General features: G+C 39.9%; 2 protein-coding genes across 13 annotated transcripts in view; one reads left to right on the forward strand and one right to left on the reverse strand.

The window, feature by feature from the left end:
• Window positions 1-1660: 1660 nt before the first annotated feature.
• Window positions 1661-25372, forward strand: part of LOC120090245 (D-alanine-D-alanine ligase family) — a 29128-nt gene continuing 5416 nt past the window's right edge. For 2 of the 12 annotated variants that reach the window (XR_016524454.1, XM_039047800.2), the window contains exons 1-24: window positions 1661-2206; window positions 2507-2578; window positions 2751-2794; window positions 2886-2997; window positions 3091-3162; window positions 3259-3321; window positions 3502-3579; window positions 3674-3766; window positions 3947-4066; window positions 4165-4251; window positions 4392-4601; window positions 4689-4736; window positions 5046-5300; window positions 5990-6096; window positions 12335-12579; window positions 12788-12856; window positions 12945-13009; window positions 13108-13277; window positions 13430-13508; window positions 13791-14043; window positions 14329-14374; window positions 14666-14774; window positions 15136-15198; window positions 15559-15640. Coding sequence is in view for 4 of the 12 variants with exons in the window: in XM_039047800.2 (XP_038903728.1) it covers window positions 1859-2206; window positions 2507-2578; window positions 2751-2794; window positions 2886-2997; window positions 3091-3162; window positions 3259-3321; window positions 3502-3579; window positions 3674-3766; window positions 3947-4066; window positions 4165-4251; window positions 4392-4601; window positions 4689-4736; window positions 5046-5300; window positions 5990-6096; window positions 12335-12579; window positions 12788-12856; window positions 12945-13009; window positions 13108-13277; window positions 13430-13508; window positions 13791-14043; window positions 14329-14374; window positions 14666-14774; window positions 15136-15198; window positions 15559-15639 (2889 nt within the window). In the remaining 8 variants the exon portion in view is untranslated. Of the gene's footprint in view, window positions 2207-2506; window positions 2579-2750; window positions 2795-2885; window positions 2998-3090; window positions 3163-3258; window positions 3322-3501; window positions 3580-3673; window positions 3767-3946; window positions 4067-4164; window positions 4252-4391; window positions 4602-4688; window positions 4737-5045; window positions 5301-5989; window positions 6097-12334; window positions 12580-12787; window positions 12857-12944; window positions 13010-13107; window positions 13278-13429; window positions 13509-13790; window positions 14044-14328; window positions 14375-14665; window positions 14775-15135; window positions 15199-15558; window positions 16208-25372 lie in introns of those variants that run through there. The other 10 variants (XR_005485475.2, XM_039047802.2, XR_016524459.1 and 7 more) reach the window with 8 other exon arrangements.
• Window positions 17041-18915, reverse strand: LOC150032767 (uncharacterized). The gene has a single exon (XM_090306788.1). The coding sequence runs from the start codon at window positions 17790-17792 to the stop codon at window positions 17151-17153; it is 642 nt and encodes a 213-aa protein (XP_090162914.1). The 5' UTR covers window positions 17793-18915; the 3' UTR covers window positions 17041-17150.

Raw genomic sequence — 25372 nt, forward strand, 5'->3', positions numbered from 1 at the left:
GACCTCCATTTGGGTAAATGGTTTAAGGATAGTTGAGGTAAAGTTTGTTGAAAATTTATGCTTTATGGGATGAAACCGATTATAGTTTATGTTTTAGGCTTTGGATTAAGGAAGTTTGATAAACAAAGGGAAAAATCGTTTGGATTTACTCTAAGGCAAGTGATTTACTACTGGTTCGCACTCGAACCCAAGTTGATGTTAAGACTGTGATTACACTGAAAGCATGATTCTATTTTGATGGGTTGAATTGCTATGACTTGCTATGGTTGAACTATTGAGGGTGTTCTGGAAACTTGTGTTTATGTTATGAGAAATATGATATTATGTGAACGATTTGCTACGTTTGAATGATGGGCTGTTGAGATCGTTCTGGAAACTTTTGAGTGAGTATGTTATAAGATTATGGTTACATGCTTATGACTATTTTAGACTGATGGTTATTGTTAGAATTCCTAACGAGATGTGTACATCCCCTGTGTATGTTTTGGCGTCCTTATGGGATCGCCACCTATATTTATGATTTTTTTGACTATTCGGAGCCACTACCTATGAAAGCGTGTCTTCGAGTTCACCCCTTATACTTATGCTTATGCCTATGTCGGGATGCACACATTATTTTATTAGGAAGACTAACCTGTACACCTAGTGGGCCCTGTAGTGAGTCGCTTACTGAGTATTTTTATACTCAATCTTTTCTCTACATGTTTTTTTTTTAGGTAGAGGTGAAGATAGACCGACGAATGACAAGAGGAATCCGTGACAAAGCCATTGGGACTTGACATCGCTTTCTCACATGATATTCTCAAAGTGTTATGTTTGTTTTAGAGTCAAATATTTAAATTATTCGATTGTTTTAGTCATTTATTTAATTTATTTTGAAGTGGATTAGGGGTACTCCGAACAGTGTTTTTATTTTATTTTATTATTTTAGAGCTTTATTTAATGAAAATATTTTATTTCTTTTATTGAATTTTTCTTCTAGAAATATGTTTTCAAGCTTATACATGCATGTAATGGCGTCTTTGAAATATATTAGAAAGTTGGGTCGTTATATGGTCCATTTTGGGGCATAACATCGTGGTTGTTCCCTTGATTGATCGATAAAAACAAGTGAAAGAGGCATCTTCCATCATATCGATTTTGGTTTAGTGATAGAAGTTTATCACTAATAATTATCAACGACAATCAATGATAAAATTATATGAGAAATTGAAATAAGCATATTTATGGCTAGCCACTTATAGACACGGATAGAATATATAAGTTGTAGACTTTCAGTTTGATATTGAGCATCTAATTACAATCTAATTACAATTATCTAAACTAATTCTTCTATATCAATACTAATTTAAAGTGTGTTTATTACCGCATAGGAGAAAGCGACAAAAAAGTTATATATATATATATATTTTTTTTTATTAAGATTGATAGATTATTATGTAGTAGTTAAAGAAGTCTCGTTTTTTTTTTTTTTTTTTTTTTTTTTTTTTTTTTCTGTTGCTAAGTAATATCATATTAGCATATTACAGTATATATAAAATTCAATAATTGATGTGTAGGAGCTAAATAAAAATGCTAAACTTGAAAACAACACCGAAAAAGTCAATTGGGAGTCGGGTAGGTCGTATTTTGTCCATGATATTATTGATTTTTTATTATTATTCTATACAGTTCAACGGCCGTCTGCCGGCTTCCTTAAGCTCGAACCTCTTTTCTCTACAAGACGAAGACAAAGAATAAAACATGGCGTCACCCTTCGCTTCGCTTATTCTATTCCGCTCCTCTCCGTTATTTTAGCTTCAATTATATCACGCTTTAATGTGGCAGAAGCCTGCGGTTATCGTCTTCATCTCCTCTTATGGCATATATAACAAATTGTTCTACCTGCGACGTGTCAAGCAAGGCCCTCAAACTGAGAGCTTCAACTTTTGCTCCAACACTTCCCTCCAGCTTCCTCAGATTGTCTCTGGATTTGAATAATTATACTCGGCGTCGGCGGCTTCAGTCTCCGAAAATCCATCTCCCTCGCTCTGCTGCCAAGGTGCTAGCTAAGGACGGTGTAGCTCAAATGGCGGTGACAGGGATGGAGAGGGAGAGACAGAGTGAAAAATGTGGAGCGTTGAGAGTTGGGCTCATCTGTGGAGGTCCGTCTGCGGAACGTGGAATTTCTCTCAACTCCGCTAGATCAGTTCTTGATCACATACAGGTACGTTGGGGCAAATGCTCGATAACTCTGGAGTTATCTGCCCTAAGATTACTATGTGATACGGAATAGATTAACTTCTAACAGAGGCTAAAGAATTGTTCGCATCGCATCGATATTTCTTTATTAATATTATGATGAAAATAATAAAGTAGAAGTTCATGTTGAAATTTGACAAGAAAGAGTGATCAGAAGCGTATAATTCTAGTAAGAAAGTTGAAAAATCGCTAGCGGATTTAGCGCCTTTCTGCTTTTACTATTCCCGACGCCTGTTCAAACTTGCATCGACTTTATCTACTATAGGGAGATGATTTGCAAGTGAGCTGTTACTACATCGATTCGGAGTTGAATGCATATGCAATATCTTCTGCTCAGGTACCAGTAACATGCAGCCTTCCTTGATCTTTGATCCTTGCTTCGTTTGATTTCGTACTTATCATGCTTCTAAGTTTCTAACTCTGCTCAAGAATGGGAACAAATCACAAAGACCTTCACCATCTTACAACATTTGCATCCTGTATTCTAATCTTCTTCTTCTCATTTATAGGTCTATTCAAACACTCCAGCAGACTTTGATTTTAAGCTTAAAAGGTAAGTTTAAATTATCCTTAATTGATTTTGTGACTTTTTGCTTTTGCAGGGAATTTAAGACGTTAAACTAATAAACTGTTCGTTTGTGAAGCCTTGCCCGCGGTTTCCTGTCTTTGACTGAGTTTGCTGAGCACCTTTCTACTTCTGTGGACATAGTATTCCCTGTTATACATGGTCGGTTTGGTGAAGATGGTGGAATCCAGGTGTAACTTTTAGTTCTCACAATATACATTTACTTTGTTCCTCCTGTACGTTTATATATAAATAAATTCTAAATGTTTGTTGATGTGTTTCAGGAACTATTGGAAACGCATAACATTCCGTTTGTTGGAACAGGTTCGACGCAGTGTTCACATGCCTTTGACAAGGTATGATGATCTAGTCTTGGAGACTAGAGTAGTTTTATGCATACAACTGTCTCCTGATAGTATTGCTAACTTGTTCTTTTCCTTGGTAATTGGTAGTATAACGCCTCCTTGGAGCTCGATAGACTTGGATTCATAACAGTGCCTAATTTTCTTGTACAGGTAGTCTTTCTATTCTTCATAGTTACAGTATCTGCCTACTTGAATGCTCTTCAATTAAGGTCCTTTTTGTGTGTGTGAAAAATAAGATTCTTAGGATATAGTTTATTTTGGTTTATCTTTTAGGCCTTACACATCTATCATTTATTATTCTAATATTCCGATTTGTGGAATAATGTTCAGGCTGGTGGTGTAAGTGAATCTGAGCTATCAAAGTGGTTTTTGAGTAATCAGCTTGATCTTAGCTCAGGAAAAGTTGTGGTAAGTAAAATGTTCACTTACTATGGAATCATGGTGGGACTGTAAACTTTGTACTCTAGAATATTAATTTTATTTTTTTTCTAATGTCAATCAGGTAAAACCAGCAAGAGCAGGATCAAGCATAGGTGTGTCAGTTGCATATGGAGTGGTGGATTCACTCAAGAAGGCTAATGAGATTATTTCAATGGTACTACGGCATTTGCTTATCCCATGTTCTGATGCAGGGCATGAAATCGTTCGTTCTTGACAATAGATCATATTTTTCTCATATAATAACTCAACAGAAGCTGATAATGTAATTCTATAAACATGTACTCAAATGGTCATATCTCAACTTCATAAAATGTGCACCATTTATCTTCTTTAGGAGATTGATGATAAAGTCCTCGTTGAAGTATTTCTTGAAGGAGGCAGTGAGTTCACTGCAATCGTCCTTGATGTGGGATCTGGTTCTGTTTGTCATCCTGTTGTACTACTACCAACAGAAGTATCTTTTCTTATCTCAAAATAACTTTCTTGATTTGTTTTCTTCCGATTACATATAATGCATCTTAAAACTTCTCTTCTTCTTTTTCTTTAAATTAGGTCGAGATTCAATCACTTGGTTTGGCAGATGCGGGAGAAAAGGATGCAATTTTCAATTACAGGAGGAAATACCTCCCCACCCAGCAGGTACACTGATGGTGTAGTGCCACTTATACTTGCATGTCTGCTATGTCTATTCTTGAATTCACTAGCTTCCATTCTATCTAACCCTATCTAGTAACTATATTCATTTTCAAATCAATGAGGAGTCTGCATTTATAAAACAGGTCGCATATCATACTCCTCCTCGTTTTCCTATTGACGTGATAGAAACCATTCGTGAAGGAGCATCTTTACTCTTCAAAGGACTTGGTCTCTGTGATTTTGCTCGGATTGATGGGTGGTATTTGCCTAATTTCTCTCATGAATCTTCATGCTCCATGGGGAAGTTTGGAAGGACTAAATCTGGCACAGTAGTCTATACCGACATAAATTTGGTAATGGTGTTTTTTTAGCTGATAGTTACAATTTGACTAAAAGTATACTTTTTCTAGATTTCCTATTAATCTTATTTATATACACAGATTAGTGGGATGGAACAAACCAGTTTTTTGTTTCAGCAAGCCTCAAAGGTACTTAATGTTGGCATTATAATGTTATTTTGTCTAATGGATCTCGGCTGGAGGTTAATAGAATACTCCTGGAGTACTGCCTGTAGGGCTTTCTGCAACTACGGGAAAAAAATATTTAGCCTCTTTAATGAGATGCTCACATTGTTCTTTTGGTTACATTACATAATATACATATTTAATAGGTTATGCCAAAACCTCTAGTTGTTATTCTCATCTTCCTTGCTAAAGCCTCTTTTTTCCATTTCTCATATGTGTTCAATCTCAAAACCATATACGCTACATCATTAAGTCTAATATACACATTTCCAGGTTGGTTTTTCTCACTCAAATATTCTTCGGAGCATTATTTACCATGCTTGTTTGCGGTATCCCAGTCTAGGATCATTGGACTGTATGTCTGGGAATACGCCTAGAAGATCGATCTCCTCTCAACGTAGTCAAGCATATTCTAGCCATGAAAGCATTCGAAAAGTTTTTGTTATTTTTGGAGGAGACACATCAGAACGTCAAGTATCTCTTATGAGTGGAACAAATGTTTGGCTTAATCTGCAAGCGTTCGATGAGGTAAGTTACCCCAATTTCTGCCTAGATTATGTTCAAATATGTAATAGTTGAAAGCGCAGGTGCTCAAGATCGAGATCTGATTTAATTAGTTTTCACTCCTTTGTATTCCTCCCATGATTTCGAAGCTGAACACCGAGTATACAATTATGCAATGATGGACAATTGCTAGTCTTTTCATGGTTTAAAAACTACTTTATTCCATGTACTTTTGGATTTGATTCATTTTGGTCAATGTACTTTTAAAATATTCATTTTGGTCATTGTACTTATTACCTTTTTGGTTATTTCATTTTTATTATCATTATCATTTCATTTTTAAGGGATCAAAATGGTCAATAAGTGTTGGTTGTCTGGGTGAATAGGCAACTAGATTCCTTCATTTGTTATGAAAGGAAGGAAGAATAGCAACCCCAATGCCAGAGGAATTACAAAAAACACTCTATTGATGATCAAATGTTCTGTATCACCCGAGTGAACTAGAAAAAACTTGAGTTTGAGAATTTCTACTTGCTTATTGCCTCGAGAGTTATTGGTTCCATTTATAAATGTTTTCAGATGTTCGTTTCTGTCTTGAAGTTGTGATAGATGATATAAGACCTCCAATGCAAAGTTTTACTTCATTGATGGTTTATTTCTCTGAGTGCATCTTTTTCCCTATCTTAATCTGAGAATGATTTTTATGGCTACAGCTTGAAGTAACTCCATGTTTACTGGCCCCATCTATCGAGCAAACATCTGGCGTGGATTTGGACAAAAATGAAGCCAACTTGACCTTCAAAACGGTTTGGTCATTGCCGTAAGTTCTGACTAGTGAATTTATAAATCTTTATCACTCTTAACAGGACAATAAGAAAGGAGGATTATAACCGTAGATGAAATTCTTTATTTTTGTAATTTACAACTATTTCTCAGGCAAATGTACCAAGTGCTATTGAAAAAAAAGGGAAAGGAAAATAAATACCAAGTTTACGTAGAAAACCCTAGATCAGGGAGAAAAAATCACGATAGGAGAATTTTATTAATTTTTGTCACAGTTACAAGCACCCAAGACTCAGATATAAATAGATATGCAGAAACCTAAAAATAGTAGGAACACGTAAAAAGACTAAAACGCCCCTAGGACAAATACTCCTTATTTCAATACTTCCCCTCAAGTTGGGGCATAAATATCAATAAGACCCAACTTGCTAACATAAGTGTCGAAGCTCTGTCTTAGTAACCCTTTGGTGAGAATGTCAGCAACCTGTTGACTCAAAGGAAGGTAGGGAATACAAATGCTACCATTATCCAGTTTCTCTTTAATAAAGTGTCTGTCAATCTCCACATGTTTGGTTCTATCATGTTGCACTGGATTGTTGGCAGCTGCCTTATTATCACAATAAAGTTTTATGGGACCTTGACTGTCCAGGTGAAGATCAAACAAAACTTTCTTCAACCATATCTCTTCGCATATTCCTAGACTCATAGCCCTGTATTCTGCCTTAGCGCTACTTCGAGCAACCACACCTTGTTTCTTACTTTGCCAGGTGACAAGATTACACACACAAAGGTACAATATCCTGAAGTCGATTTTCTATCTGTTATGGATCCTGCCCAATCTGAGTTAGTATAAGCTTTAATGAATCTATTATCATGTTTTCTGAACATTAAGCCATTTATAGGAATAGACTTCAAATACCCCAGAATCCGAGTAACAACCTTCATATGTTTCTCGTATGGAGCTTGCATAAACTGGCTGACCATGCTAACAACATAGGATATATCCGGTCTAGTATGAGACAGGTAGATCAATTTCCCTACGAGACACTGGTACCTTTCTTTATTCATTGGAACTCCTTCAACAGAATCTCCCAGTTTAGTATTGAATTCAACGGGAGTGTCAACAGGTTTACATCTTGTCATCCCTGTTTCCCTCAACAGGTCTAGAGTGTATTTCCGTTGAGATACATATATTCTGTCCTTCGATCTTGATACCTCCATACCAAGAAAATATCTCAGACTACCAAGGTCCTTAATCTCGAATTCACCTGCCATTCTCTGCTATATTATCTCCTGACAAAACTATATCATCAACGTATACAATCAAAACAACAATCTTCCCAGATTCGAATCTCTTCGTGAATAGAGTATGATCATAATGTCCCTAAACAAACCCTTGGGACTTAACGAAGGTAGTGAATATGTCGAACCACGCTTTCGGAGACTGTTTTAAGCCATATAAGGACTTCCTGAGTTTGCAGACGCAATTGCCAAATTTTGCTTAAACCCAGGAGGAGAGCTCATATAGACCTCTTCTTCTAACTCACTATTTAGGAAAGCATTCTTTACATCAAGTTGATAGAGGGGTCAGTCTTTTTAACTACAACTGAGAGAAGGACCCGAATTGTGTTCAGCTTTGCTATTGGAGAGAGTTTCTGAGTAATCAATCCCATATGTCTAAGCGAACCCTTTAGCAACCAATCTGGCCTTGTGCCTATCGAGAGTCCCGTCAGACTTATACTTGACAGTAAACACCCATTTGCATCCAACTGTTTTGTGACTCTTGGGAAGAGTAACAAGATCCCATGTCTCATTTGTTTCGAGAGCTTTTCATTTCTTCCATGACAGCAGATCTCCACTCGGGAACTTCCATGGCCACATGCACACTGGTTGGTTGGTATTGTCACAATATCCAAATTGGTTGTAAAAGCTTTAAACCCAGGCGACAAGTTATTGTAAGATAGAAAACTATGCATGGAATGTTTGGTACACGATCTAGTTCCTTTTCGTAGGGAAATTGGTATATCAAGGGAGGCATCATAATCTCCTGTTTTTCCAGACTCTTCATCAAACAGGGATGGTGATCATGCTTGCTTATTTGTGGCAAGACCTCACTCTCCTGAGTTTCTCCTGGTGACTCATTACAACTTGTAGGTTTGTCCTCATTGGGAGTCAACCCATTAATTTCACCCCATTCCGTTATATCACCTTTAACATACTCATTTTTACTTCCAGAAGCATCATTAGAAACAGGGGACGCTTGAATCTGAGCAGGTACCGGTTTCGATTCTTGGGCATTTCCCGGTGCAGTAACAGGAGCCACCATTTCCTTTCTAAGATTCTTCCTATAGTATGTTATCCAGGGTACTTATTTTGTAGAGGAATAGGGTTTGTTTTAGGAGTGGGCTCGGATTTTATAGGGATAGAGTAGGTAGATGAGTTAGCCTCTTCGCTAGAGTTCTCTCCCTGAAGAGGACTAACGGAAAAAAAAAGGTTGATCCTCAAGAAACATAATATCCATAGTGACAAAATACTTCCTTGAAGATGGATGGAAACACTTATAGCCCCGTTGGTGAAGAGGATACACCACAAAGACACACTTATAAGCACGAGGGGCAAACTTTGTTTGGTGAGGGCCGTGGCTATGAACAAAGGCAGTACACCTGAACACACAAAGAGGGATATCTGGAAAGAGACGCGTAGACATGAAAAATTCTTTAAAGCACTCTAGAGGTGTTTGAAACTTAAGAATACGGGATGACATACGATTGATGAGGTGAGCTGCAGTAAGAACGTCTCCCCAAAGGTACGAGGGAAAGGGATGTCGGAAGCATGAGAGATCGAGCAACTTCTATAAGGTGGAGATTTTTCCATTCAGTTACTCTGTTTTGCTGAGGAGTATAGGCACATGAGTTTTGATGGATAATTCCTTTTGAATTCAAAAACTCACGAAGGGTGTTATTAACAAACTCCCATCCATTATCACTCCAAAAGATAACAATCTTAGTATTGAACTGGGTTTCGACTGTAGTATAGAACTATTGGAAAACAAATGATACTTTGGACTTATCAACAAGAAGAAATATCCTTGTAAGATGGGTGTGGTCGTCAATGAAGGTGACAAACCATCACTTGTCGGATAAGGTAGTAATGTTCGATGGCTCCCAAACATCACTATGAACCAAGTGGAAAGGTTGGGAAGGTTTATAAGGTTGTGAGGGAAAGGTCACCCTGGGCTGTTTGACACGTATACAGACATCACAAGACAAAGAGGAAATATCCACATTAGAAAATAAATGGAGAAACAAATATTTCATATATTGAAAGTATGGATGACCAAGGCGAAAATGTCATAACAAATAGTCTTTTTTAGAAATTGTAAACGACGATAACAAACTAGTCCTAGACGTGCTACTAGAGGTAGAGAGACCCTTATCATGCTGGGCAGTACCAATCGTCGTCTCCAAGCTCAAGTCCTAAAATGAAACATCATCAGGTGAGAAGATAACTCTGCAGTTAAGATCCCTGGTTATTTGACTTATAGAACAAATTATAAGTAACTTTGGGCACGTGTAGAACATTTTGTAAAACCAACCCTGGAAAAGGAGACAAACGACCTCTACCAGCAATCGGAGCAAAGGACCCTTTTGCAATTCGAATCCTCTCATTTCCAGCGCACGGAGAGTATGAGAAGAATCGATCAGATGAGTCAATTAGATGATCGATCGCTCCTGAATCTAGTATCAAAGTATCTTTTCCCTCAATAAGAAGACTAAGAGATTGAGTGGTACCTGATTGAGCAACTGTACTGATTCCAATAGTACCTAGGTCACTCGGGTTGGTCACTTGAGACTGGGAGGCATCATCAGTAGTTTCACTCACAAGGGCTCAGCCAGACTTTGATTTGTCATTGGAAGACCGACATTTGCCATTCGGGGGTCGACCATGTAGTTTCCAGCATTGATCCTTCGTGTGCATGGTTTCTTACAATGCTCACATATTGGAGGCGATTTGCCATCCTGATTGTCATTCTCCGATCCGGATGATTTTACCCTAAATGCAGTAGAGTCCACAACTGTAATCACAAAATCGTTCATGGCACTTTTCCTATCTTCCTCCAATCAAACTTCAGAGCAAACCTCCATAAGGGACAGTATTGGCCTCTGTCCTAGTATACTACTACGAACCGTATCAAATTTTGAATTTAACCCAGCAAGGAAGTCATAGATACGATTAGTCTTCTCAATCTTCGAATACTGAACCCCACCACATGAGCAATTCTAGACAATCTCCTGGCATAAATCCATCTCTTGCCATAATAAAGACAACTTATTGAAGTACGAGGTCACGTCCATGGTTCCTCGTTTGCATTCATGGACTTGTTTTCGCAATGTATATAGACGCGAGGCATTCTGTCTTTTTGAATACAGCTTCTGGACCGCATCCCAGATGTCTCGAGCAGTGGCAGAATACAGCAAGGGCTTTCCGATTTGAGGTTCCGTGTTGTTAATCAACATCGAGCGAAGTAGGGAGTCTTCACCCTTCCAAACCCGTTCTTGAGGGTCCTTCCAAACCTGTTCTTGAGGGTCCCCATGGTTTGGTCTTGGTATTTTGCTAATTAGATATCCGAATTTATGTCGTCCTTCGAGAACCATTTTTACAGATTGAGACCAAGAAAAATAATTTTAGCCATTTAGTTTCTCTACTGTGATTATTCCTGTAGAATTCCCCACAGACCCCGATAAAATGTTTACCGTAGGTAAATTAGGGAAGGCTGTTACTGGAGTTTCCGCGTATAAAGGCAAACTTGAAAACAAATCTGGATTAGGGTTTGTCTGTGGGTTGGATGTGGTACCAAAAAAACGACCCAAGTGCTGCAATCTTTTGTTGGAGACTAGCAATCTGTTGTTGAATTCCAATCGAAAAGACACCCATTGGTCCTAAACCTCCATAACCGATCGATCCATAAGTTGTAGGAGACTGTTGCCCGTTCGGACCTGAAGAATGATGTTGACCTATAGGCTTGACAGCTTGGGTGTGAGGCTGTCCGGTTGGAGGCTGCACGGGTCGCGGCTGGAGCCCCAGATGAGCTGCCACTTGGAGGGTGTTAAGCAGGGCAGGGGCGGCGCTGGAGCTCGACGTTGGCTAGGTCGGAGCTGCGTTGGTGGACGGGTCGGCCTGCCCAGAAGCGGCGCTAAAGCTTGACATCAGCTGGGTTAGAGCCGCATTGGTGGATGGGTCGGCCTGCCCTGAGTAATGCCCGAACGGCTCGGTGCTGAGCGGTTGCATGATCAGCGGCTGGGTCTGGGTCGGTTGGGTCGGAGGTTGGAGTTGTTGGGTCGCGAGGCTAGCATACTGCCCTTCGAACAACTGTTGGACACCAGTCGGTTGTTGGAAAAGTTGGGTATGGAGTTGAATCAGTTGTTGGATACCAATCGGATGTTGCTGGAGCATGTGCGGCGTGGCTGGGCTTCCAATCGGCTACTGTTGGTTGAGAATTGTCCTGAGGTAACAATCAATGGCAGCCTGGATCACAGCGGTGTTCGTCTCTTCTACTGTTGGTCCATCATCTACTAGGGCCGATGATTGAATTTCTTCTATCAAGCCTAGGGTTTCATCCCCTTGCTCTGATACCATATTGAAAAAAAGGGAAAGGAAAATAAACACCAGGTTTACGTGAAAAACCCTAGATTAGAGAGAAAAAATCACGATAGGAGAATTTTATTAATTTTTATCACAATTACAAACTTACAAGCACTCAAGATTCAAATATAAATAGATTTGCAGAAACCCAAAAATAGCAAGAACACGTAAAAAGACTAAAATGCCCCTAGGATAAATACTCCATATTTCAACAAGTGCCAACTCTTTTTCAGGCATATAAGTACTAAGTGATAATAATCATATCTATTACAACCATTTTAAAGAACTGTAGCCTAAAATATTTAATATTTCTATGACCTTAATTGACCTTACTTGAAGAGGGCCAAGGTCATACAACTGTGTTTGAGTTCTAATTTTTTATTTATTTTTTTTAACATTTCTTTTTACCATTTATTTTATACTTCTATAATAAGTTTTTTGAAAGTCAAATCGTCAACGCACTAACCTTAATTTAAATGCAAGGTACAAGTACAAAACATTTAAACATCGTTGGCATCTAGATTTCTTATTATATTGTAAATAAAGAGAACTTTTAGATATTTCTATTTAACGTCCATTCATGCAGTTAGCCCTTTATATTATTGTTTAACACGATTCTTTTTTCTAAGCAGTTACTCACTTGTGCTAAGACACACCACGGAGGAAGTTCTTGCTGCATGCATTGAGGCCATTGAACCAACTCGCGCAGCATTAACATCTCATCTGCGAGAGCTAGTGGTGACTGATCTTGAAGAAGGTCTGAAGAAGCATAGTTGGTTTTCAGGATTTGATATCAAAGATGAATTGCCTGTGAGATTTTCCTTGGAGCAGTGGATCAAGAAAGCGAAGGAAGTTGATGCAACGGTTTTTATAGCAGGTGTTGTTTCTAACCAGCAGGTGCCAATCCTTGGCATGCGCTCCTCTTCTCCTTTATATGAGAGAAATTATAACGGCATTAGGAAACTTACTAATGTCAGTCCCTAGCAGTATAGAACCTTGGAATTTGAATAACAGTGCAGCTAAGTCAGAAAATCATAGCATAAAAGTTTACTGTGCATTTATGACTTTTATTGTGAACATTATAGTGCATGGAGGCATTGGTGAAGATGGCACGCTTCAATCCTTGTTGGAGGCCCAAGGAGTTCCTTATACAGGTTTGCCAAAAATCAACATTGGTCAAGGAGGACTATCAATATTTGTGCTTTCTCTTGCTCACTTTGTATTTCATTTTCTCAATTGAAGGTCCCGGAGTGGCAGCCTCTAACATATGCATGGACAAAGTATCAACTTCGTTGGCCCTAAACCATGTACGTTAGCCAACTGATTGTTATTTTTAAAGAGAACAGATTTGTATAATTTATAAAACCAGCATATATTCTGTTTCACGAATTATCTTTATGAATAGCTTTCAGAAATGGGTGTACTTACCATTAAAAAGGATGAGAGGAGGAAAGAATATCTCTTGCATATCCCTATATTAAATGTATGGCATGACTTAACCTGCAAGCTTCAGTGTCAGTCGTTATGTGTTAAACCAGCTAGAGATGGTTGCTCGACCGGGGTTGCAAGACTATGGTAAAAGATATAACATATTGTTTGCTGTTCGCTTTCTCCAAAAATTTGATTGACCATTTGAAATGTAGAAAAACATCTCATTATTGTTGTATCAAATTATATTCGAAAGAAATTTTTGTATTTACTTACATTTGAATTATTTCTTCATGCAGCTGTGCTGATGACCTTGCAGTTTATGTGAAAGCATTGGAGAACTGCCTCGTCAGAATTCCTTCTAATAGTTTGTCAAAGGTACAAATAGTTATGTGCCATCTCTAGGAACTTTTCTTCCTGCAATTCTATCCAAAACCACAAGGACAATTTTTTTTCCTGGTTGAGTGCTGTAGACTATCTTACAGAATAATAGACATCTGGCATTGAAAGGCAGCTTGTGCCATAGGTTACTAATACCAAATGTGAACAATCAATCGCTGTTAAATATCCATCTTTTCCTTATAGTTAGTTTTCGGTTATATTGTTGTTTTCTAGTTTATGTTATTGTTAGGTTATAGTGTAACAATTTTTTAATTATAGGCACATGGCATGATTGAGATGCCAAAACCACCTCCAGAACTCTTGATTTTTGAACCTTTTATCGAGACCGATGAGATAATTGTTTCATCCAAATCTACTGATGAGTCTGAAAGACTTTTGTGGAAAGGACAAAGTAGATGGGTGGAAATTACTGTAGGTGTTGTGGGAACACGTGGATCAATGCACTCATTGAGTCCTAGCGTCACCGTCAAGGAAAGTGGGGATATTTTATCTCTCGAGGAGAAATTCCAAGGTGATCTATCTTTTTCTTCCGAAACAAGATGGAATTCTAATATTTATTTGTAGTTCTATTAAATCGGGTTTATACAGAATACAGGCAGTGAGCTATTGCCTGACCCCTGTCTATGTGGGCGTCGAGCAAATATTTATCAGAAACAAGAAAAAATTGCTTATGTTAATAAACGCGAAGTAATTAAACACGACGAGGTGTACTTTCAGCTGTGATAGAGAGCTATAGATACTTGATTCCTTAACTTTAGTCTTTTGAAGTGTTCAATGACATATGTCTAATTGACAGGTGGGACTGGCATCAATTTAACTCCACCACCATTATCGATTATTAGGTTTGTGGTGATACTTCATTCTTTGACGGGGTGGCCTCGTTTTAGTTTTGGAAACTAGAGTACTTTTTTCTTTAAATGAGTAGCTACTCTATTTTTCATACAACACTTAAGTTTCTACTATTTATCTCGTATTTACATGCTATTAAGCTCCTTCCTTAATTGAACTTTGAAAGCATAAAATTTCTCCTGACTATGAGAAATATATGTTTAATATTTAAACACTACATCAAGTTGCTTCTCGGGTTTCTCTTTTACATTATGTATTTATGAAGATTTTTCTTTCTGCCTAAGTAATGAGTCGCTGGAGAAGTGTAAACAACATATTGAACTGATTGCAAACGCACTACAGCTGGAAGGATTTTCCCGAATTGATGCATTTGTAGATGTTGATAGTGGAAAGGTAACTCATTTGATGCTTTCTCCTTACATGCCTTTCCATTTACCAAATTGTTGAACAAGACAATATTGAAGCGTTTAAGATTTAAAATGCAGGCCTTACCGGGAAGTACTTTGCATTTCTCGTTAACAAAAATATCCTACACATTTATCTCATAAAAACAAGCCATGCTCTTATTTTTGAACAAACGTTCAAGGATGCTTGTCCAAGTATTTTGGGAACTTAATAAAATTTTTTTGTTGTCTCTCTGAAACTGAAGTCCTTGTTTGGGTTTAAGCATGGTACTCTAGGATTTTACACTGGAATTGATGTTATTTTAAAGTGTCATATTTTCTGACATCACTTGAGGTTGTGCCGTTCTTAGGTCTTAGTCATTGAAGTTAATACAGTCCCTGGAATGACACCTTCCACAGTTCTCATCCACCAGGTAAGTATTACATTGATGTATTATTATTATTATTATTATTTTCAAGGATTCATGTTACGTCATTAGTAGAACAATCAACATTCTTCGAGCACTAGCGACCCCTTTAAATTCCAATTTTAATTATTTGAGGCGTTCTTTTATTATGATCTAGGCTATCATTACATTAGTTTCTTCTGTAAAAAAGAAAAAATTGGAAAAGAATCCTTGAAATATCAAACTTGAAAATAAGAAATTTCATCTGGAGTTGATCCCCACGTCATTTATGCCGATTTTAGCGCAATCATGATGCATGCAAACACAGAGTGTCTTCCTCCCAACTTCTCAATGCTAAATAATCATGTGTCGTTCATGCACGCACAGGCACTTGCAGAGACACCACCTGTATACCCCCACCAGTTCTTTCGCAGATTGCTTGATTTGGCATTGGAGAGGTCAACATAAAGTATGGTCATTTACTCGTGATATTTAAGTGCTCTGATTCAATAAATTCCTTTCTCGTGCATGCTTTTCTTCCTTTATTCCCTCTCTTTTATCTTTACTTGAGAAAAGGGGCCTGCGAACGTATTGATGAAATAGACTGTAAGAAGCATATGAAATACCACACCTTCGGAAAGAAAACAAAAGAACGGACCATGCCAGAGACTTGCCATTCCCAATTTCAAAAATTGTAATAAAGGGCAAAGCCATTCTGTTGGAATTCTGGAAGTGAAGAAGCCAGGATAGCGACCAATCTTCCATCTGCACTTCATTCTCATAAGTTGCAACAAAGGATTAGGCGACTCTATGTATTCTGGGCTTCATATCTTTAGCCTGTTTGAGCTTTCTGGTGGCATGCACTAGGAAGCCTACTTTTTATTTCATCTCGTCTGTTCCTTTAATGAAGGCATGAATTTCTTTCTATAGGCTTCCGCAACATTTCTTGTATTTATTGTCCTCCTGAAGGTTGTCATTGGACCCTTTTCCTCAACTTGCAAAAGATTCTAAATGATAAACATCTTCTATTCTGGTATTCCGATTGGTCTGGATGTGTTAAGTTATATATCGAAATGCTTTAATATTTAAAGGCATTAGGAATCTTATGATGGTTAGCTAGTCTAGTATGCTGCTACATATGGATATACATAAAATTACAACATCCCAAAGTCTACATTTTATCTAGGGCTAGTGCCCAATGTGACTTCACATGTTGTTTAGTTCATTAGCACAATCATTTTATTTGGACAAAGTCCAAAACTATCGCAAATAGTAGTGCCTCGTGGCTCGTACGCGCATACACTGGTGTCTTGACCTTGACTCTCTCTATCATCAGCCTAGGACTAACCAAAAATATCAACCTCAACCTTAAGTAAGATGGACTTAAATTCAAATCAAAGAGATGAGATCGTGGTTTCATTCCAGCTACTTTTTTTAGTTCTAGTTTTTTGAAATTGCCTAGTTTTCCGAATTATAATTTCTTTTGGGTACGCAGACCATCCACCAGACTACTTTTCTTCCCAAACATTTGCAAGCAATTTTTAGCGACAATGGTTAAGGCTGGCTAAGGAATATCAGGCGTTAACGACCAATGATAATTGGAAACTTGGTGAAGGCTTGTAAAAGTGGTCGAGTGGTATAAGGCGCGTTTCGTGGCGTATGGTTTCGATCATGTTTATGGGATTTTGCAAGGATTTTTCAAATACTTAGTTAATAGTCTTGGGGGGGGGGGGGGGGGGAGGAAAAAGAAAAAAGAAAATTGAATAACGGTTAAGTTGATCCCTAAGTCCACGTTCAACCCACCAACCCTGACCTGACCACCCTGCATCAACATCATCCTCCCTCATGACTTGATAGAATGAACAAAAGTGGTTCAAATGGGATGCATATACATATATTTGGGAGGAAAATTCTGGGCATAGTGGTAAACCATACAGCCCCAACAATTTAACAGAAAACTAAGCAAAACCACATAGAACTTAGTTAGATACTAAATCATTCCCAAGGCAATTGTTATCAATAAACCCCCCGTCTTCACCAATTGGAATTATCAACCATTCATCTGCAAACGAGGTGTGGTCACTCGTTTCCAGAAACAGTGCTTCCCCACTTTCCAAGCCATCCTGACACTGAGTCAACATCATTGAACTCATCCCCACCGCACTTCCACTCCCTGCATTTTGATACTCTGTGTCGTTGCTGCTATTAACATCCAAAGCCTTCAAAAATCCAAGCCACCAAGCGTAAGAAGCTTGCCCATCTCCCCACTCAAAAATTTCCTGCTCTTCCATCGGCGCCACCGGCGAACGCAGAACAGAAGGTGCTGTGGTTGACCATGTCGGTTGAGGAACTGGCATAGACTCCAATATCGAATAGCAAAAATGCTGCGAACCTGGAAATATGGACTTTTTCTCAAACTCACAGACATAGCAACCACTGGGTTCAGCCATACACATCCTCGTTGCAAACGGTGACGACAACGACGATCTATGAAGTCGCAAAGCTTCGGCTATCTGTCTTCTAGCCTCCGCCATATTGATTACAGCTTCCCTTGGAACCTTTCTAGTGTGGGACCTTCTTTTCATAGGCTTCCGGGGAAAACCTGTTCTCTGTGACATCATGGATTCAAAATAGCGGGTTGAATTGAAAGGACACTCATTTCGGCATGGCTATGACCATGAGTGAACCAGAAAAGATATGGAATTTAAAGGATAAAGACCCAGACGAAAATAACGTACAAGTATTTGAGAGGGAGGGATGGGGTGTTTGTTTTAAGACTTAAGAGAGGGTCAGAAACAGTAACATGTAAAGCGACACGTGGGTACCAAATGGGACACATCAAATCTGACTTTTAAAGTTGAGAGTCCCTGTCTCTTCAAACTTCAAAGTCTGTCTGAGAAATGGGGCTAAATAGCTTAGTCGTACTCTACTGACCTTTTGCCTTTAATGGAGGATGACGACTCTGCAAGGAACTCCTGTGCCTTCGAATCTGAATCCCACATCACCTTGTGAGTTTGGAATTCCAATTTTTCCTAGCGTAATCTTAACTTTTTAACCGTCTGTTTCCACTCCACCGCCGTTTCGTATTCGTGTTGAACACAACTGGAATTATAGCGATTGTCCGGCGTCACAATCGCACTCCTGTAAGGGACTCGAGGCAATTGTCTGACACTTGTTTTTGCCCTCGAACAAGTTGATCAATCCAAATTCGAATAGCCAATGGCATAATGGACGTTTCTCGCAACTTCCACCCTATTCTTGAGAAAAGGTTTTAGAAAACAGGTTTAGAGAAAAAAAGTTTTCACAAAACGTTTGAAAGCATGATTAAGCAATGAATATTAGTCATACAACTAGAAAGCAATAAGCAACAACACGACTTTATAACATACATCTTATAAGAATACGATAATTAGTCTTACCCCTATATAGTGCATTTTGAACAAAAACACATCCGCCACATATGGAAATGGACGAGTGGTCACACACTAAGAAAAGTACATAGAAAGTAAACTACCCAACAAAGTGAAATACATAGGATGAAAACATGGTAAAAAAGGGTGGAGACAGGCATATGGCCATGGGCAACATGTAGGTGTAACGACCCAAATTTCTAGTATGTTTCTAGATGCTCCTTTATGCATGCATAGGCGTGACAATATATTTTCTCAAAGAATAATAATATAAAAGAGAGAATTTTTATTTAATTAAATAATGCTCAAATAGGCAAATAAGAGGAAAAAAAAAAAGAAATACCGTTTGGGGTATTCCTAACCCAACTTTAAAATGAATAACAATTAAATAAATCAATAAATAAAATTAATGAATATTTCATAAGATTTTAAAACGCCTAACTCCTAAACCAGACTTCAGTACATGAAACCTAAGTGCGGAAGCAATAATCCGTTCAAATGGCCAGGTCATGGATCTCTCTTGTCATGCGCCGGTCTATCGTTACCCTTACCTGAAAAACATGAAAAGAAAAGGATGAGTATAAAAGTATACTCAGTAAGTGACCTACTACTGGACCCACTCAGTGATCTGTTAGTCTTTCCATTGGACCGAAGTGCACAAGGACATCATAGGCGTAGGCATAGGTATAGGCATAAGGGGCGAACTCGAAGGCACGCTTTCATAAGTAGTGACCCCAAAGGTCACAAACATAAACATAAGTGGTGATCCCAAAAGGACACCGTACATAAGTATAGGGTGTGGCCCGAAGGCTCACAACATGCGATGTGCATAGCTCAATGACAATACTAACAGTCACTGGAATCTCAAACAGACATAAGCATGCAAACAAGGTCATAAATCATGCCAAGATCATCCAACAGTTCACAATTTATCCACCCATCAAACTTTGCAACGACATACAACATTGACATACGGTGACATAAGTCTAAGTTTTCAAAATTTTTATCTGACCAGCAGACATATCCAAATATTTTATTCCAACTAAGGAACCAATACGTAATACATGCTTGGGATTGAGGGAAAATCGGTAGTAAACCACTTATCTCGAATTTATGTCGAACAATTAGCAAACCAAACTCCAACCATCAATCAAATCCCTCTTTGACTTGAGTCAAATGCTTGAATCGCCCTAGAATAAACCAATTTAATGTCAATTCTTATAAACACAACCTAACTCACCCAAAATGCACCAAAAGTCCCCAAACCACTTACCCAAAATGTCGACTTAGCCAGAACTACACCTGAGCTCCAAGTACGGAATCCAAACCAGTCATAAGCCAAACTGAAAGGTTCCAAAACTCAATCCTAAATTCCAATTAACATAAATATTCACCAAACCAACTAGAGAAAACAAGATTTAATTAGAACAACCATTATAGCTTACCAAAAGGCGCCCAAAGCGAACTCTGATGCTGCTGAACAGTATCGAAAAATATCCTGAAACCCCGAATTAAGCAACAATGCATCCTGCGTAAACTTAAATCAGACCAAAATCGATAGGTATTCAAAACCCATCAACTAAAAACCAAAAACTTAAATCTCACAAAAAAAAAAACCAAGTTCCTGGAAAAATAGAAGAGGTCGACGACTGGCGGACGACAAGAACGGGAATGGAAAACCGAAGAAACTCGACTGGTGGAAAGCGTCGATGCGCGACGCGGCTGGTGGAGAGCAGGGGTCGAGCGGTGCGGCTAGCGGAGAACAGCGGTCGAGCGATGCGTCTGGCGGGGAACTGAGGTCGAGCGATGCAGCTGGCGGAGAATTGAGGCGCGATCGGCGCAGCTGAGGCGTGAGGAGGCAGCGACGATCAGACAGCCGGTGACCTGTCAAACCATAAGCGGCTGGTAGAAAAATGAGTTGGGGAAGAAAAAGGTTTCGCGAAGGGGCTGGAAGGAAGAAAAAGGAGAGAAAAAAGAAAATTTTATTTTCTTCTTTTCTCTACACGCAAACCGAGGGCTCATTAACTCCACTTTTATAACCAATTGTACCCTATTAAACCTTAACTCCTCACTTTTCCTTAAAGAATATACATAATAATATTTATTTTAATATATATATATATATATATATATATATATTCCAAAATGCCTTAACCACTTATCATATATTTTCAAACCCAAAAATAAAAAGGAACAAGACGGATTTTACCTTACGATCTTTAGGGCGTCACACTCTTTCCCCCTTAATAAACTTTCGTCCTCGAAAGTTCTAATCCTGGAAGAGCTTTGGATGCAGTGTTCTCATCTCGTCCTCTCGCTCCCAAGTTGCTTCCTCAAACTGATGATTCTGCCACAGAACCTTCACTAGTGGCACCTCCCTGTTGCGCAAAACTTTCACCTCCCTGGCCACAATTTGCACAGGCTTCTCTTCGTAATTTAAGTTTCCATTCAGTTGCAAGGGCTCAAAGTCCACCACATGAGACGGGTTCGTTAAATACTTCCTCAGCATGGAGACATGAAAAACATTATGGACCGCGGAGAGAGACGGTGGCAGAGCTAAACGGTAAGCCACAGGGCTAACTCACTCTAAGATCTCGAATGGCCCTACAAAACGCAGACTTAGTTTACCCTTCTTTCTGAATCTTAGGACACCCTTCATTGGCACCACTTTCAGGAACACTTTGTCACCTGCCTCGAACTCAAGATCTTTGAGGGCATCACACTCTTCCCCCTTTAATAAACTTTCGTCCTCGAAAGTTCTAATCCTGGAAGAGCTCTGAATGTAGTGTTTTCATCTCGTCCTCTCGCTCCAAGTTGCTTCCTCAAACTGATAATTCTGCCACAGAACCTTCATCATTGGCACCTCCCTGCTGTGCAAAACTTTCAACTCCCTGGCCACAATTTGCGCAGGCTTCTCCTCATAACTTAAATTTTCATTCGCTGCAAGGGCTCAAAGTCCACCACATGAGACGGATCCGTTAAATACTTCCTCAGCATGGAGACATGAAAGACATTATGGACCGCGGAGAGAGACGGTGGCAAGGCCAAACGGTAAGCCATAGGGCCGACTCGCTCCAAGATCTTGAATGGCCTACAAAACGCGGACTTAGCTTAGCCTTCTTTTCGAATCTGAGGACACCCTTCATTGGCACCACTTTCATGAACACTTTGTCACCTGCCTCGAACTCAAGATCTTTATGCCTAACATCAACGTAACTTTTCTGTCTACTTCGCGTTGCTAGCATTCGAGCCCTGATCTTCTGCATGGCTTCATTTGTCAACTCTACTAACTTAGTTCCCACCAGTTTCCTCTCCCCAATCTCACCCTAGCAAACAGGAGACCTGCAACCTCTACTGTAAAGAGCTTCAAATGGCGACATGCTAATGGTTGCCTGATAGCTATTATTATAAGCAAACTCTGCCAAATGCAAGTGGGAATCCCAACTCCCTGAGAACTCCAACGCACAAGCGCGCAACATATCCTCTAACGTCTGATTCAAGTGTTATATTTTCCCATCCGTCTGGGGATGGAAGGTCGTATTGAAGTTTAACCGCGTCCCTAAGGCTGCCTGGAGGCTTTTCCAAAAATTGGAGGTGAAATGAGGGTCCCTATTGGACACAATTGACACCGGCACACCATGCAATCTTACTATCTCCTTCATATATAGCTGAGCCCACTTACTCGCCGCGTACGTCGGCTTTCCTGGAATAAAATGCGCCACCTTGGTGAGTTGTCTATCACAACCCAAATCACTGAGAAACCTTTCGCTCTTCTAGGCAAACCCATAATGAAATCCATGGACATGCTCTCCCACTTCCATTCTGGTACATCCAGTGGCCGTAGCAAGCTTGCTATCTTCTGGCTCGGGGTCTTCACCTGTTGATAGACTAAACATCTGCTGACATAATTAGCTATCTCTCTTTACATATTGGGCCACCAGTAATACTGCTTCACATCTTGGTACTACCTGGGTGCATCGAGAATGCAGAGTTGTGAGCTTCTGCCAATAATTTCCCCTTCAGGCCATCATCTACTGGAGTGCATAACCGTCCCTGATATAGAAGGCCCTAGTCCACCAACACAGAAAATTCACTGGCCTGGCCTGACCCTACCTGATGACATTTCTGAATCAAGTCCGGATCACCCTACTGTGCAACAATAATCCTTTGCCTCAAGGTTGGTTGCACTGTCAACTGAGCTAGATGCGAAGTGACTTCCCCCACTGTCACCACAATCTCTGCTCGCTCCAGATCCTTACACAACTGAACCTGCTTAGTGATCAAGGCGACCGAATGAGCGGTCTTTCAACTGAGGGCATTAGCTACCACATTCACCTTACCTGGGTGGTAGAGGATCTCGCAGTTGTAATCCTTTACTAACTTAAGCCACTTGCGTTGCCTCATGTTTAACTCTTTTTGGGTGAAGAAGTATTTCACTCTTGTGGTCAGTGAAAACCTGGATCTTTTCCCCATACAAGTAGTGCCTCCAGATCTTCAGGGGAAACACCACAACTGCTAGTTCCAAGTCGTGAGTAGGATAGTTTCGCTCATGATTTCAACTGGTGGGAGGCATAGGCAACCACTCTACCTTGTTGCATAAGCACACAACCCAAAACCTTCTTAGAAGCATCACTGTAGATCACAAAATTCACGGAGCCATCTGGTACCGTGAGAACCGGTGCTGAAACCAACCTCTGCTTGAGGTCCTACTATCCTCACAAGCTTTGCTCCAAACAAACGAAGCTCCATTCCTGGTGTTAGCCGAGTCAACGACGTGGCCGTGTTAGAGAAATTCTCTACAAACCTATGATAGTACGCAGCCAATCCCAGGAAACTGTGCACCTTGCTGACCGTTGTAGGGCGAGGCCAATTGGTAACAGACTCAATCTTAGCTGGATCCACTGAAACCCCGTCCTTTGACACCACGTGCCCAAGAAAGGACACCTTTCGTAGCCAGAACTCGCACTTAGAAAACTTTGCATACAGTTTGTTTTCCCTCTGTGTTCTTAGGACTTTTCGAAGATGTTCCTCGTGTTCCGCCTCTGTCTTGGAGTAGACCAAGATGTCATCAATGAAAACAATTACAAAGGTGTCCAGGAAATCCCTGAACACCCTATTCATCAAATCCATGAATACCGCTGGGGCATTGGTCAAACCAAAAGACATTACAATGAACTTGAAATGCCTGTATCTGGATCGAAACATAGTCTTTGGGATATCGCTGTCCCTGATCCTTAGTTGATGGTAACCTGATCGTAGGTCAATCTTGGAAAATACAGTAGCACCCTGTAGCTGGTCAAACAGGTCATCAATCTTAGGAAGCGGGTACTTGTTCTTGATGGTCACCTTATTCAACTCCTTGTAGCCTATGCATAAACGTAACGATACATCATTTTTCTTCACAAACAACACTGGTGCATCCCACGGAGAAACATTGGGTCGTATGAACCATTTATCAGGCAGTTCCTGCAACTGGACCTTCAACTCTTTCAATTCTACCGGAGCCATTCTATACGGAGCTTTGGATATGGGAATAGTGCTCGGCTCCAGTTCGATCACAAAATAAATCTCCCTTGGTGGAGGCAACCCTGGAAGTTCTTCCAGAAACACATCGGGATAATCTCTCACAATTGGCTTAGAGGTTAGAGCAATCTCGGTTTCTCTTGTGTCAACTATGCTAGCCAAGATACTCCAGACACCTTGGTTAATCAACCTCTTAGCCTTTACCGCTGAAATCACCTTGGGAAAACTACCATCCCAGCCCCCTTGAATTTAAAACTGGCTTCCCTAGGGGGGGGGTTAAAAATCACCTCCTTACGAGAACAGTCTATGCTAGCATGACTAGCAGCCAATCAATCCATACCTAGAATTACATCAAAGTCACGCATGTCTAACACTATTAGAGTCATATCAAGGGTGCGATTCACTATTTCTAACTGACACGCTTTTATCTTTTCACTTGCTATCATAATTTCCCCTGATAGTGTAGATATCGATAAAATATAACCCAATGGTTCTAAAGCTAACATAGCATGCTTTACGAACAACGATGAAATGAAAGAGTGAGACGAGCCAAAGCCAAACAATGCCAAGGCATAGTGCCCCAAGATTGGGAGTGTACCTGTCACTATTGTTTCCGAATGCTTAGCTTCCCGATGACTGGTGGCATAGACCCGACCCTACTGCTGTTATCGGTTTAAACTACTCTAATGCGAACTCGGCGGCGGACCCCCTGCACTTTTGGAACCACTACTAGGGCATTGATCTGTCGTATGCCCTGTCTGCTTACATCTTAAACAAGTCCCCGTGCCAATCAAATAGTGTCCCCAATGACACTTCTCGCATGACTTGCACACCGATCTTTCCCTCTAAACTCCTTCTGAAGCAGTAGCTTGTCGTTGGGCGTGCCCTACCGACCTATTTGTACTCTGAACCTTTTGTGGAGGTCCTGGAGCTTTTTGCTCAACTTTCCTTTTCTGGCCGGGGGCTGGTTCCTCCATCAAGAACTTTAGGAACTCTATCCCTGAAGGACAACCCACGCGTGCTGCTGCTCGGAAAGCTACGACGTAGGTGGGAGGCTCTAGAGCTTGCATAAGAAAGACAACCTTATATAAATCTCTCGGCCCTCTTTGCTTTAGTAGACACCAGATCAGAGGCAAAGCAAGACAACCTGTCAAACTCCTTCTCATACTCCTCTACTGTTATGATCCCCTACTTTAGATTCATGAACTCAGCTTGCTTGTTGTACCTCACGTGAGTAGAGAAGTACTCCTCGTAAACCGCTCCTTGAA

Source organism: Benincasa hispida, chromosome 11 (genome assembly GCF_027475165.1).
Source record: "Benincasa hispida cultivar pf3 chromosome 11, pf3_genome.v1.1, whole genome shotgun sequence".
Lineage (NCBI taxonomy): Eukaryota > Viridiplantae > Streptophyta > Magnoliopsida > Cucurbitales > Cucurbitaceae > Benincasa > Benincasa hispida.